This window comes from Anoplolepis gracilipes, chromosome 9 (assembly GCF_047496725.1).
Source record: "Anoplolepis gracilipes chromosome 9, ASM4749672v1, whole genome shotgun sequence".
In the NCBI taxonomy this organism is placed as follows: Eukaryota; Metazoa; Arthropoda; class Insecta; order Hymenoptera; family Formicidae; genus Anoplolepis; species Anoplolepis gracilipes.
In genome coordinates this window covers 13144545-13160791 of record NC_132978.1, presented here as the reverse complement: position 1 = coordinate 13160791, position 16247 = coordinate 13144545, and the positions used below count along the sequence as shown (strand labels likewise).

The following is a 16247-nucleotide window of genomic DNA, read 5'->3' as shown; positions in this document are numbered from 1 at the left end:
TTTTTATCTCCTTATATCCTGATTAAGTTAAACTTAATTATTTTATATCACAGATATAGTGCCTTTGAAGATGTAATAAAATTGGTAAAAAATATAGTATTATATAAAATTGAACTGTTATATTGTCATAAAGTATAACATAATCATATATTTATTACAAAAATATATCATATCTTAACATTAAAAATCTAATATTTACATTTGAATTCTATACACTTTTATCAGCTATATTTTACATTTTAAAATCTTGCTCAATTAAATTATTATTTTACCACAACAATATAAATAAACCTTAAAATATATTATTTCAACTAGATAAACTATTTTAATAAAAGAGAATTTTTTCAAATATATGGCGATATAAAATACGAATTCTACCAATCATGAATTTTTGGATGGCAACAATTTTTCGTATTCTGCTATCTTTTCCTCAAGCTCCCTTATAACTTTCGACCGAGAACGGCAGACATTTTTCATAAACTCTTTTTCCTTTTCTAATTTCGTTATTTTTGTATCATTCTGCATAAAAAAATTATATTATTATGTAAAACATAAAAGTTATAATAATATAGTGATAATCGATAAAACTTGAACAAAATAAAATTGAAAACATTCTATCATTATGTATATATTTCTCTAAGGCAATGATGTATACTTACTTCGATTATGCCACTGCTCATACTGCAAAATCGTATATTTGGTGTATTTGGCATCGTCTGACATATCTGATCTCTTCTATTTATAAGTCTCTGTTTACATACATTGCATTCTTTCGCGCTTATACGCAGCATGGCAGCGTGAAGCCGTTTAATCTCTGTTTTAAGTTCGCTATTCTGTAAAAAAAAATAGTATAATTTGTAAAACAAATTACGATAGAATCTATAATTTTTATAACATAATTAAAATAATTGAAACACAATAAAGAAATATACCTTATTTTTATGTGCCGATAGATGCTCTTGCAATTCTATACACTTGGCCTGATAAGGGAAACTTCCGCTCTGTATTTGCAGATCCAATGTCGCGATTTTTCCGTTTTTCGATACAATTTCCATTTGTAATTCACGTATCTTATTTTTCAACGCCGTGCAACTACAATCTTCATTGTGAGAATTAACGGATGATACATCTGTTCTCTGGACGGATTGAAGATTCTGAATTTTATTCTCGAGAGCCTTAATCTTGTTTCGTAACTCGTCACCTTCGACGCGACATGACCAAAGCTCATCTTCGAGCTTTGCATTTTCAACATTGTGTTGATGAATAACATCAGCCAGCTCGTTTGATTCTTGGTCAAGTTCCGTATTCTTTTCGGTCAATTCCTTCACCTTGCTAATATAATCCTCAATTTCTCTGTTCTTTTGATCAAATTCAACTTTTATCGCTTCCAATTCTAAAGCAATTTTATTTTTCTCCCGTAGCAAAGCGTCGTACTTTTCACAAGTTGTGTACGTATCGCTATATTTTGACCTATATGATGACATCTCCCTTAATTCTTGATTATCTTTACACGCGGCATCATATTGACTGTTTAAAGCAACCAATTGCTTCATCAATTCAGCTTTGGCTTCTTGTAGCTCTATTATCCGATTACTAGCACCATCCAAATTATTTCGCAAAGATCTATTCAAGTCCTTCAATTCTTCCATTTGTTCCTCCGCTTGAATCTTACTCGTACTATTTCTGACTCTTTTCTCTAATGTAATGCACTTATGTTGTAACATCGTATAATTGTCTCTCGAGGTATTTATTTCTTCCGTCAAAGCAGCGTTCTTCTTATTTAATTCGGCTATTTGTTTGTTCAATTCGATACTCGTCAATTCCTCGAAATTCAATTTATCTTTAATCGCATCTATCTCTTTCTTATTTTCCATCTTCAGTATCTCAATCTCCAGTCTGTATTGCTCTATACTAGCTTTCCGTTCGCTAATTTGTTGCTTCAGGTACATATTCTCCGACACATTCGTCTCCAACTGAGCTTTATATTCCGTAAGATTGTCACATTTAGTTTTTAAAAGTTCTGTAATTTCCGCGATACGCGAGTCCTTCTTTTCCAATTCACAATTCAAATCGTTATGACTTTCTGTGAGTTGTTCCAATTCGAACTGCATTTTTTTAATAATTTGATCACTCTTCATTAATTCGTTGTTTTTCAAATCAATAATGTTCTTCAATTGCTCTTGATTAGCTTCGAGGCCTTCAATGTTGCCCGTCAATTCCATAGTTTTCGTTTTAAGCGATTCTATCGTACACGAGAGATCTTCTATTCGTTTACAATACGTGTCTTTCTCCGATTTTAACTTGATCTGAAATTCGGCTTCTTTATTCTTGATCGCTTCTTGCGCTTGTCTTTCCCGTTTTTGAGCAATATTAATGGCTTCTTCAGTCACTGTGTCCATCTTGGAATGTTTATTAAATTCAATTTGTGTATTGAGATCCATTTCGAGTAGACTGTTCTTTTCTTGCAACGTATCTCGTTCGCGATTATTATCTTCTAAAAGTTTCTCCAAACGCACAATCTCTTTTTGCAATCCATCAGATACAGCTTCTCGTTGGGATAAATCTCCTTGGAGTTTCTCTATCTCGCTCTCCAATTCTTTCGTCCACAATGTTATACGTTTCTCTGCATCCACACTCTGCCGTTTATCATCCTCGAGTTTTTGCTTCTCTTTATTAAAGTTATCTCGCATAGTTTTCATTATTTCTTTTTCTTTCATTACGATGGTTTGTAAAAATATCTGAAATAGCTCATTCACCGATTTGTGTAAAAATTCTTCTTCAGCATCAACTTTCGATTTGAGAGACTTAATCTCTTTAATAATATTCTTAGAAATATCGTTTAATACATTCTTGAGCTTTTTGTTATCATCGGCTAACGTTTTATCTTGCTGAGATTTAGATTGATACTCGTTTCTCATCGTTTCAAATTTATTTTCTATGTCACGCAGTTTAATCAATTCTTGTTTTAAATAATCGTTTTCAGAAATGTATTTGTTTATTTTTTCGTTTAGTGCGGTCAATTTATTTTCCGATTCTTTACAATAATTAGCAAATTCTTGACAAACAGTTGCTTTAGAATTAATCAATTCCTCATTTGTTGATCTTAGCGATTCCAGTTTCTCTTCATACTCTTGCTCCAAAAGATTGTTTCTGTTAAGTTCTTCTTTCTCTCTTTTTGTTAAATCTAACTCTTGTTGCAAACAGGAAAGGCTTTGACGTAATTCGTTTATCGTTTGTTCTTTCTCCGCTTTGTCTACTTTTAGGAATTCCACTTCAGTTTCAACAACGAGTTTTCCATCCTCAACTTCTTTACATCTCACAGAATATTCCTGCAACTTTTGGGTCATGTCTCTTATTTCCTTTTCAAGGATGTCTGTTTTTTCTAAATACAGATCACTTTCCGACATCTTTTGCAATAACTGTTCGTTAGCAATTTTTAAGAATTTAATTTCATCCAGTAGAGAGTCTCTTTCATTAGTAAATTTGCTAAGATCTTTTTTGAGTCTTGCAGTTTCTTCCTTCATTTTTTCAAAATCAGTTTGCAAATGGCTTATGTCTTTTGCCATATTTTCTAGTCTCAACGAAGTTTTGCTTGGAGATTTCTTAACGCTGGTATTATGATCTTTATTCAGCGACAAATCTGTAACACTGCTATTTTGTAATTCTTCGACTTCATTATATTTTTCTTTGTAATCCAATAATTTAGCGTGATCCTCTTTCAAAATTTGTAATTCATTATTTAGAGATTGAAGTCTTTCTTGAACATGACTAACGTACATATTGTCTACAAAACTGGTATTAAGAGATGAGTTACATATGCTTATATTTACGTCCTCTTTAGCTTTTAGAATAAGTGAATCGCTCTTTGCAACTTCACGGTCAAACTTTCTTTGTGAATCCTCTAATTTATGAGTGAGAGCCTTCACTTTGAGTTTCAGTAGTCTTTGACTTTCAGTCATTTCTTGCAGATGGGCACATTGAGTACAATTGCTTAATTTTAAATCGCTGAGTTTTCTATTAAGAAACGTAAGATGCATAACTTTCTCTTGTAGTTGTGAGATTGTTGCTTCGGCATTGTCATCTTTTATAGATTTGTCTATTATATCATTCATTGTTAAAGTCTCATTAAATAACGTCGATAATTGCAAAGTATTATTGGAAGAATTAGTTTTTTGCACATTATCCAAATCTTCTAAGGTCTCCACTAACTGATTAGATATTTTCAAGTTCTCTTCGGTTAACATTTTTATATTAGCTTTTAACTCTGCTTGTTCGGTTTTCAATAAAGTATTCTCCATTCTCAATTGTTCCTCATCATTATTACTATCTTTTTCATGTTTCAATAATAATTCTAATTTATTTTTTAAAATAATACATTCTTCTTTTAATTCATCATTTTCTTCGATTTTATCCATTACATTAGTTGAAAGTTCATTGTTCTCAGTTGTCAAATATTTATATTTTGCCGTAAGATCAGTTAATTCATCCTTGTATATACAATCGTGTTCGTACAAAAGTGATTTACTCTCTTTTAACATTTCAAGCTCTTTCATTGTATCTGTGACATTAGATAATAATTCTGTATTTTTTACTGTAAGTGTGCTAATTTGTTCTTCGTACTTGAGAATTATTTGTTCTTCGTTTGAGTTCACTTCAGGTATCCTCGAACGTAAGGTTTCCATCTGTTCGTTGAGAATTGTCAAATCATTCTTTAACTCAAGTTTTTCCTCCATTATCTTCGAGTTTCGCGCATAAAGTTCGTCAATCGTCTGTTGAAAATGAATAGTTGATTTCTCGGTACACGCCTTCTCTGCTGACAATTTATTCGTTAAATCACTATTCTCTGTTGTTAACAGATAAATAGTTTTTTCTAACTTTTCTATATCTGCCTTTAAACTTTGCACGGCATGTTTTATTTCTAATTCTTCAGTTTTTACGAGATCTGACGATAATTTAGCACTATCGTCTAAGGAGATAGTAGTTGATAAATCCTCCATAACTTTTGAAGAATCACCATTGCTCAAGTCGTGATCCAATATCAATTTTGTTGATGCTTGTTCTTTCTGTATATCTTGAATGATATCCTGCAAGTCGTTTATGTGACTTTTTAAATGATTAATTTCATTATCATTTTTCTTCAAATCCTCGATACATTTCTTTTGCTCGTCGATAGTTTTCTGTGCTTCGACCTGTTGTGCATTTAATTCCATCTTCATTGAGTTATTATGTAACTCGGCTGCTTTCAATTTTTCCTGCAAGTCAGAAATAATATATTCTTTATCTAGACTATCAGGTTCACATATGTTTGTTTCATATTTAATTAATTTGTCTTTCAATGAATTATTTTTTAATTCGGTTTCTTTCAATTTTTCTTTTAATTCAGCAACTATTCCTTCAAATTCATTTCTTTCAATTGCAAGATCTTTAACCTGTTTCTCTAAATCACCTGTCTTTTGTATATATAATTCTTGTTGATTTTTCATTGAACTATTCATTAGTTCCATCTTTTTCAATTTATCTATTAGTTCACTACTGATTTGTTCAGATTCCATTTTTTCTTTTATAACATCTTGAATTTGTCTTTCTAAGTGTAATTTATGTGAATCTGATTGATCATCTTGATCTCCAATCTCATCTTCCATTGTATTATTTCTTATTTCTGCTTCTATGAATTGCTCTTGTAGTTCACTAATGGTAAGTTTAAGTTCATTGTTCTCAGAAACAAGTTGTTCAATCTGTTTCTCTTGATTTTGAAATTTTTGAATTTTTATTTGTTGCTCATTTATTTTATCCTGCATTAAAAAATTGGCTTCTTCCGCTTCCTTCAATCTATTTTGCATTTCACAAATGGTATGTTCACATATATTTTTTTCACATACAAGATTATTAATGCGTTCTTCTAGATCTTGAAAATGTTTTTGTTGCCCGTCTAATTTATCTTTCATCGAATTTTTGGATAATTCTGTTTCTGATAACTTATTTTGAAGGTCTATTATTTGATGTTGTAATTCATTATTTTGGAAGGAGATAGCGGTAATTTGATTTTCCAATTCTACTTGCTGCATATTATCATTTTGTGACAAAGATTGTTCAAATGATTTTTCTAATTTTACATTCTGGACCGCTAATTTGTCTTCCAGTATAATATTGTGTTGCTCAGATTCTTTAAGCTTTTTTCGTAAATCGGAAGCAACATGTTCGTACCCGTTTTTTTCGGCTGTAAGCTCTTCTATCTGTTTTTGTAATTTTGGAATGTTTTGCGTCTCTATTTCTTGTGCAGAGAATTGTGCAATTTTCTTTTCTAAGTCAGGTATCCTTTGTAATTCTGCTGCTTGCATATTCCATTTATCCTCTGCCAAAATATAACGCGATTCGGCAGCAGTTAATTTTTTACGCAGTTCAGATATTACAAATTCATAGCTTTGCTTATCAAATGTATTAGTTTCCACTTGCTTTTCTAACGTTGAGAGTTTTGCAAGTTTATTTTTCATTTCGGAAGAATGATCGTCAATAAATAATTGTTTCTCTAAAGTCGTAAATTCTTGAAGCTGTAAATATTCTTCCTTCAATATGTGCATTCTCTCTCGTAAAGTCTTTTTTGGCGTGTCGGGAGATGAATTACTATTTAAATAACAGAAAAAAGAGTGTGATTAAATTAACTGTAAACTAAATATATATTAAACAGATTAATTGTATTTAATATTATTACCTTTCAGTCTGTATGGATATATCAATTTTTTCAGGTAAGATGTCACGAACGGTAAAATCCATAGGCGGTGATTTATGAATTACATCATCTGTAAATTTCACCCGATTGTCCTTTCGATACAAAACAAACGTATCTTCATCACTTTCCATCTCTTCTTCGCAATCCACTTCGCTGTTCATAAGCTCCAGCTCAAAATCGGCAAGAGCTATTTGAGATGCTATAATAATAATATATATATAAATAATTTTAATTTAAATTTTCAACTTTCTAAATTATTTTTTTTGCATCCTATAAAAGTAAAACCTACATGTATCCACAATATCAGCCGTTTTTCTACTATGCAGTTTAAGAGGTGACACTTCTTTAATTGGTGACAAGTGTGTTGTTGGAAATGGATTTAGTCTATATCCACCAGTGCCGCACCAAGTCTGTCTTCTTTTTTCCTTATGCTTGAATGATTCTGTATTATTGTGAGTATCGCCATGAACTATCCGAGTTTGTAATAATCTAATACGTTCTTCAAGATTTTTATTAACACGATCTTTTTCTTGCATTTTAGATTCCATTTCTTGAAAATCGGTCGATTGAGTTAGTTGTTTCATTCTCTGAAAAAAATAAATTCATTATGTAGTAATATGTTAATAAATTTTTAAGTTAATAAATTTTTTATCATTTTGTAATGTATAAAGAATGATTTATATTTAAAATTCGTTGAGAAATCAGCATATCATTTCTACATCTTTTATATAAAGCAATAAAAGATTTTCAGATATTTATAATAACTTACACTTACCTCTAATTCTGTATGTAATATATCTATTTGTTTTGCGTAACGCTTCAAAAGTACACCATCAGACATAACTTCATTCAGTTCAGGCTTATTTTTTATATTTCTAGCTCTAGATGCAAATCTATTCATTGAAATTAAATATATTTGATATATATTGCAAAATATATTTGTTACAAGAAATAAAAACATTAAAAATATACTAACGACAATGTGCATTGAGTTTCGTCGAGAGTAGCTGGAGTTACTGTACATATGATCACAGTCATTGCATTGCCGCCTAAAGATGCTTGTAATAATCTCGTCAATTTACTGTCTCGAAAATTTACATATTTTGGACAGTCTTGCGACTCACTCAACTGCTTTATTACTAGTGCTAATGTAGAAAGAGATAAATTAATATGACGTCCCTCTTTAAAACGTTCTCCAGTAGCTCCTGTTTGCCATGCTCTCTCCGAACCCGCAAGATCTACCATATTTAATTGCGATACTTGTATTGCGCCATCTGAGCCAGCACTAGCTTCTCGACTCTCGATTGTCTACAACAGTATAGAATTTTATTCTGCTTTAAACTTTAAACTGACAACATGCAATAGATTATATTAATGAATAATCTTAAAAAATTTTATAAATATTAATGATAATCTTAAAAAATTTTATACATAAAATTAAAGAAAATTGATATTCTTACAATTCTGAAGATCGTATGGCTCCTGCTACTTCGCTCATTCATATTTGTTTCACCTATTCTTCTGTGTTTATTACCTTTGTTCATTATCGATAAAACATTTTCTGGGCAGTTTGTGACCTCTTCTTTAGATTTTACAAACACTTGACCAGTTACATCTTCGTGTATTTTTAAATCTATTGAGCCTTTACTTAAGAGATCATTGACTTTTTCATTATAAATTTCTAAGTAAGATACTCTAAAAGAATTAATAAATTCTTTAATAAAAAGTGCTACAATCTTTTCATCAATGTTATAATTTATATAACCAAATATTCTTTTTTGACTTTAAAAATTATTTTTTTTATCTTAATAAATACATCAGATAAGCAGAATAGCTCAATGTTGGAACAATCATCTGATAAGCAAAAAATCTGAATTTTTCAATCCTACTGTCATATTGCTGTATGAATAAAAATGAAAAATTTGAATGAAAATATTCTACTCTGTAATAACATAACCTGTAAAAGTTAAAGAGCTGTCCTACTTTAAATAAGAATGTAACAAGAAAAATAAAAATATCAACCTCAATAAAAACTCGCGTCCAGATGTATTAGCTATAGCATCAAACATATGTTCGACAGCCAGAGGTATTATACCAGGTTCTTCTGGTGTGCCCATCATAGTATATGTTTTTCCAGAACTTGTTTGTCCATAAGCAAATACAGTGCCATTAAACCCTTTTACTGCAGCGTCAACAATAGGCTTTACAATATTATCAAACACATCGTTGTTACTGGCATTTGTATCAAAAATATGATCTATAAGATTAACAATAGATTAATTTAAATAATATATTTGGCAAGTCTTATTGTTAAATCATGGATAAAAAAAAACAATAAAAACTAGTTTATCGATGCAAATTATATCTATGCAATAGATTAAAATAGATTATTAGCGATAGATTACAACAGATGTCTTTCTTTATTCCATGTTACATTTTCTGCATTTTCTAAAATAAAATAAATACATATTCGGACGATGTAAAAGAAAAATTGTTACAGAAAGTATAACTAGAAAAATCCAACCTAACATGTCGACACAGCACAAGATTTTTCAAGTTAAGATTAAGTTATAAAAATAAGTAAACTAAAGATAAGTGAGAGACATGTATTTTATATCGAAATTTGGATTTGAAGTCTGAAGTTTCGTACCAAATTGGAATCCACCGTCGCCTCGTTTTTTCAATTCTGCATCGGTTGGCACGATGCTGTTTCCTTGAACCAGCCACTGTATCGGCAAATTCTCGTCTTCCTCTCGCCTAATAATTGGCCTGACTTTGATTGCTACTTTTATACTGTCAGACATTGTGTGAATAATATTATAGTATAACTTAACAATTTAAGGGAAGACAAGTTTTATCGCCGCCTTTGCACAACAATGTACACACACAATGTCACCAACGATCTTCGGCTTCGGCTTCGGCGAGACACGTTGACGCACGTTAAACTTTGTTCAAATTCGAAACATGTCTCGCGCGTGCGCGTCAATAGTCACGTGACATGTGACGACACCAGAGAGAAGCGTGAGAGACGCCACGGCCCGGTTTTACGTGATCCCTTAAAGTCACTAGATTTATAAATCTAGTGACTTTATGATCCCTGAAAGCGATACGCCCTCTGTGGACATAAAAACGTGGACATTGAACTACATAGCCAATGTCCACGAATGTTCTCAATGAATAACACATAATGCGCACAGTTTTGGTTGCGATCCGTGCTATGTCCACAAAATTTATTAACACATTTTGCTTATTCACTTTCACCTAAAAATAATTTGTTGGCTATGTAGTTCAATGTCCACGTTTTTATGTCCACAGAGGGCGTATCGCTTTCAGGGATCATAAAGTCACTAGATTTATAAATCTAGTGACTTTAAGGGATCACGTAAAACCGGGCCGTGGCGTCTCTCACGCTTCTCTCTGGTGTCGTCACATGTCACGTGACTATTGACGCGCACGCGCGAGACATGTTTCGAATTTGAACAAAGTTTAACGTGCGTCAACGTGTCTCGCCGAAGCCGAAGCCGAAGATCGTTGGTGACATTGTGTGCGTACATTGTTGTGCAAAGGCGGCGATAAAACTTGTCTTCCCTTAAATTGTTAAGTTATACTATAATATTATTCACACAATGTCTGACAGTATAAAAGTAGCAATCAAAGTCAGGCCAATTATTAGGCGAGAGGAAGACGAGAATTTGCCGATACAGTGGCTGGTTCAAGGAAACAGCATCGTGCCAACCGATGCAGAATTGAAAAAACGAGGCGACGGTGGATTCCAATTTGGTACGAAACTTCAGACTTCAAATCCAAATTTCGATATAAAATACATGTCTCTCACTTATCTTTAGTTTACTTATTTTTATAACTTAATCTTAACTTGAAAAATCTTGTGCTGTGTCGACATGTTAGGTTGGATTTTTCTAGTTATACTTTCTGTAACAATTTTTCTTTTACATCGTCCGAATATGTATTTATTTTATTTTAGAAAATGCAGAAAATGTAACATGGAATAAAGAAAGACATCTGTTGTAATCTATCGCTAATAATCTATTTTAATCTATTGCATAGATATAATTTGCATCGATAAACTAGTTTTTATTGTTTTTTTTTTATCCATGATTTAACAATAAGACTTGCCAAATATATTATTTAAATTAATCTATTGTTAATCTTATAGATCATATTTTTGATACAAATGCCAGTAACAATGATGTGTTTAATAATATTGTAAAGCCTATTGTCGACGCTGCAGTAAAAGGGTTTAATGGCACTGTATTTGCTTATAGACAAACAAGTTCTGGAAGAACATATACTATGATGGGCACACCAGAAGAACCTGGTATAATACCTCTGGCTGTCGAACATATGTTTGATGCTATAGCTAATACATTTGGACGCGAGTTTTTATTGAGGTTGATATTTTTATTTTTCTTGCTACATTCTTATTTAAAGTGGGATATTGAAATATGCGGATATGTGGTGAGTGATATTTAATTTCAAATATATAACTCAATAACATATATTTAACAATGATATTTTTAAGATTTATATGCCTGGTAAACGCTAGATATTACTCAAATATTTATAAAATGTTTCTCAAATTCAAAATGAACAAGATTATTGCAAAATATTATGGAATATTTAAAGAATGTACAGAGAATATTCAAATAAACACAAAATGTTCTGATTTTTTGTCATTTTGTGTACTATTTTATTCTATTTTTTTATTTAATTTTTTATGTTCCATACATATATCAAAGTTTACACTAAATGTTAATCTTATTAAACATCCAGATAATGTTTATAGGATATTCTGAATATTTCATAATTATTTGAACGTTCTATAAACATTTCTCTACTATTCAAATACGATTGGAATATTTTAGGAATATCTAGCGTTTATTGGGCGTATACCGTATATATATATATATATATATATTTCTAAAAAAGTGTGAATGTGAAATAGAGTTTAACGTAGTACAATATATATGACAATTTTCCTATATAATATTATAGACCTGACAAAATTTTTGCATGAAAATGTAGTCGATATGATGACGTTCGATTTATAAACTTTCATTATTTGTATTTGATAAAAAATACAAATTTTTAGAGATTTTTTTTTCATAACAGATTGTATTACAAATAATTAAACTAACGTAAAATTCTCTTGATAATCAATTTTTGGTACAAAAAGTGTCTTAGTTGATAAAACTGCATTGTAGAATAGACGAAGCATAAATAATAGAGTCGTTAAATTCTTCCAATCATCCTGTATCAGGCTACATATAGTGCACAGGACTCGATGTCTATATTCTTAATAATAAAGAACAGACACAGTCCACTCTGTCATCTATGTCTGTATTTTTTAATCCTCTGCTGTATATTACAGCATTACCGTTCTCTACACTTTACGTTAACAAATGGCTCAGTTACGTTGCATCTCTATCTGATAATCAGAAGCGTATATCTCTACAATGCTCTTGTTTGCTGATTTTTTTTGGTCTCAAAATGAGACTAAACATAGCATTTTTTTCTTACTGTTGCCACCTACTTTATAAGCACTTCTCATTACACGAGAGTCACAAGCTTTCCTTTTATAATATGTCTTTTCAATTATTTACGTCAAAAATAATGCAATATTATACACATTATATATTATCTAAATAAATAAATTTATAAATTAATCACAATATTAATGGACGGATTGTTGACTAGTACATATTCAACTTGTATTAAAATTTTTGCTATAAAGCCTTAATAAATATTAGACAGTAATTTATATATTAATATATGCTTTTGAATATATAAGTATAAATGTTATGAGATAAAATAAAAAGAGATCATTTTTATATGCATTAATTTAATTAATATTAAACTGACTTATGCAACTATTTCTTTGTAATTAAATAACTAGACAAGAATTGGCATAGAAAAAGAAACTTGCAAATATTATTATTTAGTTAAGTATTCTTGTAAAATGTATATATGTCATATCACAAAAACTTTCACGTACATTTTATATGCATTAATAAATTGTATGTTTGTATCTCAAATATATATATAATTATTTGGAAGCATAAAATCTGTATAAAAAAATTTGATAAAAATTCAATATGTTCAATATAAAAATCGTATATCAAATAAAATGTCATTAAAAAATCTTTATCTTAAAATGTAAAATATTAAGAAGTATTATTAATTCATGAATTGTCAAATTAGATTAATGATCTCGTATGCCTTCTTTAAGTAATGACTTTGATATATGATGTTGAAGCGCACTGAACGACATTTTTACGTGCACAAACGATTGTACTTTATATTCTCAAGAAATATAACTACTTATATAGGTACTTATATACTTTTGTATAAATATATAAGTATTACTTGTGATAATGGCAGTTTCCAGAGAAAGTACAGTCATTTCTCGCATTATTTGAATTGTGACGGAGTGCCGGATCTGTGAGACGAAGGTGGAGCAGGTAAAGCTAATGACGGCGGTAAACTAGTGGTACTAGTCAATGTAGAGTCTAATTTACGCGCTTCATGTTCCAGTAATACCGCATCTAGTGACGGATCTTGCGCCACGGTTCTCAGAGAATCGCCCAATGCTTGTCGCAATTGTTGCATTTCCCTACCGGCCCGTGAACTCCGCAAAACGTATAATTGTCTGCGCTTTATCTCTTGATTGAGTTGTTCTCGTAGTAATTGTATCTACAAAAAAAATATATATATTTTTTATATCTGTACGAATTTTTTTAAACAATTTTATGATAGATATTATGTACGATACGCTATATTCTATTATAAAAGTCTATATTTTATTATAGATATAAAGACCTGATTTTCTAAACGTGAAACTTGCTGACGATGACTTTGTTCTCTCGCCTCTAATAATTTCTCAGCCTGCAATTGCGCGGCTCTGATCCGTTCTAATTCTCCACTTCTGTCTCGACTTGTGTCCAATAACGAATGGGGGGAATGTAAATAAGTTGACTTGATTCGTATAAGTTCGGCCTCCTTTTCCGCCAATTGAGTCTCCAATTTACGTATCTTTAATCTTAATTCTCTGTTTTCATGCTCCAAATTATCAAGGCTATAACTAGTGCCCAAAAGTTCTATGTGTGCTTTCTCTGGACGTTCGTAACTCTTGCTTCGAACACTCGTTTTGCTCGCAACAATTTGACGTTCTAAGTTACGTTTATCAGCTTCTAACAATTTCACCTATTAAAAAAATATATATATATTTGTTATATATAAATATGAAATTTTTAATTTTTTTATAGTATTTTTTTATTCTCTTTCTCCCACCCCCCATCCTCTCTCTCTCTCTCTCTCTCTCTCTCTCTCTTTCTCTCTGCAAGAGTTTGTAACACTTGTGTAAAATTAAATCATTTACATTTACCTTGTCATTAAGAGCATCCACTTTTCCTCTCATCTCACTTCTTTCTCTTTGAACAGTTTGCAATTGACGTAGTAATTCTTCATCTTTGGCACTGCCTTCCGGTGGCCAGGTAGATAATCTCAATTGTGATTCTAAAGCTGATCGTTGCACTTCATTATTAGCCAACTCATTCTGTAGCCGCGCATTTTGATCAATCAGTGATTGATTCGTATGTTTTAAATCGCTTAGAGTCTGCTGAACCGTTTCTAGGCGTTCGGATAATATTCTACGCTCATTTTCGGTATTTGAAAGCTGTTTCTGCAGCTGAAGATAAAATAAGTGTTTAATAATTTGAATAAACAGCTAATAGCCTATATATTAAATAGTCTTTTACCTGTTTGAGTTTCTCATTGTTATTTTGAGAGGAAGCAGTGATCTCTATTATATTATGTTGTAATAGATTCATCTCACTCTTGAGTTCGCTTTCTGTGACAGATGCTTTTTCTAACGCCAGTTTTAATTGCTCTATGGTAGATTTTAAGGATGCGCAACGTTCTTCTAGATTTGTTACAGTGCGGCTTTGCGTATCAAAACGATCTTGCAATTTCTAATAAGAAAAAGAAAAAAAAACAGCGTTTATAAGATTTATATTTAATTTAAATTTATATTTAAATTCCAAATTCAAAGAAATATTATCTTTATGGACTAAATTATTATAATTGACTCGAATAAAAATGTCTTTATTTTAAAATACAGACTGTATTATGGACAATTAAAGCAATCAATTGCGACAATAAATATCTTAATTGCAATTTTTTAAATTTCGAATTTAATTACTACGAATCGTTAGGCATTTTGTCATTTATTTATGTATCTAAAATATAGATACATATATTTTATAGATCAGGAAAAGTATTTTATAGAATAAATGTTTTAATCTTACTTGAATATGCGCTTCTTTTTCTTGCAGCATCATTTGCAATCTTTGGAAATCACCATCTAAAGACATTCTATGTAATTCCATTTCTGTTACGCGAGAGTCGCTATGGCGAACCTCTTTCTGAAGGTTGCGTTTTTCCGTTTCTAATCTGTTCAATTCATGTTTCATTTTCTCGAATTTATCCTACATAAATACAAAGTGTTATATACACTTTCAATTAGATTATAATGATTATGAATATTTCTTTTAAATCATACCTCATATTGAGATTTCTCTTCCGAGTCGGTACTGATCTTTAAATCTAAGATTGTCAGTTTTTCACATAATTGCTCACATTCTTCTGTTTTTTGTTGCAATACATCTAGCTAAAAATTAAATAAATATTAATGCCTTTTTAATGAAAAATATAGAATAAGATATATAAAAAGATATACCTGTGCTTGATAGGTAGTTTGTTTTTGAGTCAGTTTCGCCTCCAAAGATTTTTTCTCTTCCTGAAGCGTACGAATATTAGTTATAAGATTATTGACCTTTACATCTGTATTACTTTGATTCTCTTGAGATTCTTTCAGCTGTTTCTTCAAGCTACACAGTTCCGTTTTGTAATCGTCCTACAATTTATTAAATCATAGATTTTATTGTAACACTAATCAATAACTTATATAATTTTTAATTGTTAAAATTTAGCATACTCTCTCGCGTTCGATTTGGGCAACTTGTTGCATAAGTGATCGCACACCCTTTCTAATAGCTTCAGGATCAACATCCAATATGATATCTTTACTAGTGTCACCGTGATCTTGCACTTGATTAAAATACGTTATATATTAATTGCATGTTATATATATATATTAATTCCACTGTAAGATAATAACAGTGTTTCGTTGCTGCGAATTAAATTAAGAGATTTTATTTTATAAATTACCACGTGCCGGACTCCATCTTCTCGATGGACTCATCAATTTAAATGGCATATTTACGCTCCCGTCCATTTGAATACCGGCGATACGGCGGAGCGTGGACCCTACGCTGCTCAATTTCTGCTCCACTTCCTTTTTAGCGGTTTCCAATTGTGATAATTGAGCATCGAGAGCTCTCACCCTTCCTTCAGATCCTCCAAGACGCGCCTGATATTATAAATATATATTTTTAATTTTAATACGAATCAATATACAAGTTGCGTTGTCATATCTTATTGT

General features: G+C 30.9%; 2 protein-coding genes across 2 annotated transcripts in view; one reads left to right on the top strand and one right to left on the bottom strand.

Moving 5' to 3' along the window:
• Nucleotides 1–104: 104 nt before the first annotated feature.
• Nucleotides 105–16247, bottom strand: part of Root (ciliary rootlet coiled-coil, rootletin) — a 31001-nt gene continuing 14858 nt past the window's right edge. Inside the window, exons 19-37 of the mRNA XM_072899718.1 lie at nt 15974–16175; nt 15741–15853; nt 15483–15659; nt 15306–15413; nt 15052–15231; nt 14503–14715; nt 14130–14432; nt 13565–13948; nt 13169–13438; nt 9378–9564; nt 8750–8984; nt 8188–8422; nt 7704–8035; nt 7503–7620; nt 7017–7314; nt 6710–6926; nt 933–6621; nt 660–833; nt 105–519 (exon numbers count right to left, since the gene is read on the bottom strand). Coding sequence (XP_072755819.1) covers nt 382–519; nt 660–833; nt 933–6621; nt 6710–6926; nt 7017–7314; nt 7503–7620; nt 7704–8035; nt 8188–8422; nt 8750–8984; nt 9378–9564; nt 13169–13438; nt 13565–13948; nt 14130–14432; nt 14503–14715; nt 15052–15231; nt 15306–15413; nt 15483–15659; nt 15741–15853; nt 15974–16175 — 9573 coding nt within the window. The 3' untranslated portion in view covers nt 105–381. The remainder of the gene's footprint in view (nt 520–659; nt 834–932; nt 6622–6709; nt 6927–7016; nt 7315–7502; nt 7621–7703; nt 8036–8187; nt 8423–8749; nt 8985–9377; nt 9565–13168; nt 13439–13564; nt 13949–14129; nt 14433–14502; nt 14716–15051; nt 15232–15305; nt 15414–15482; nt 15660–15740; nt 15854–15973; nt 16176–16247) is intronic.
• Nucleotides 10034–12492, top strand: LOC140669707 (uncharacterized). The gene is made up of 3 exons (XM_072899747.1): nt 10034–10507; nt 10902–11203; nt 12117–12492. The coding sequence occupies exons 1-3, from the start codon at nt 10354–10356 to the stop codon at nt 12216–12218; spliced, it is 558 nt and encodes a 185-aa protein (XP_072755848.1). The 5' UTR covers nt 10034–10353; the 3' UTR covers nt 12219–12492.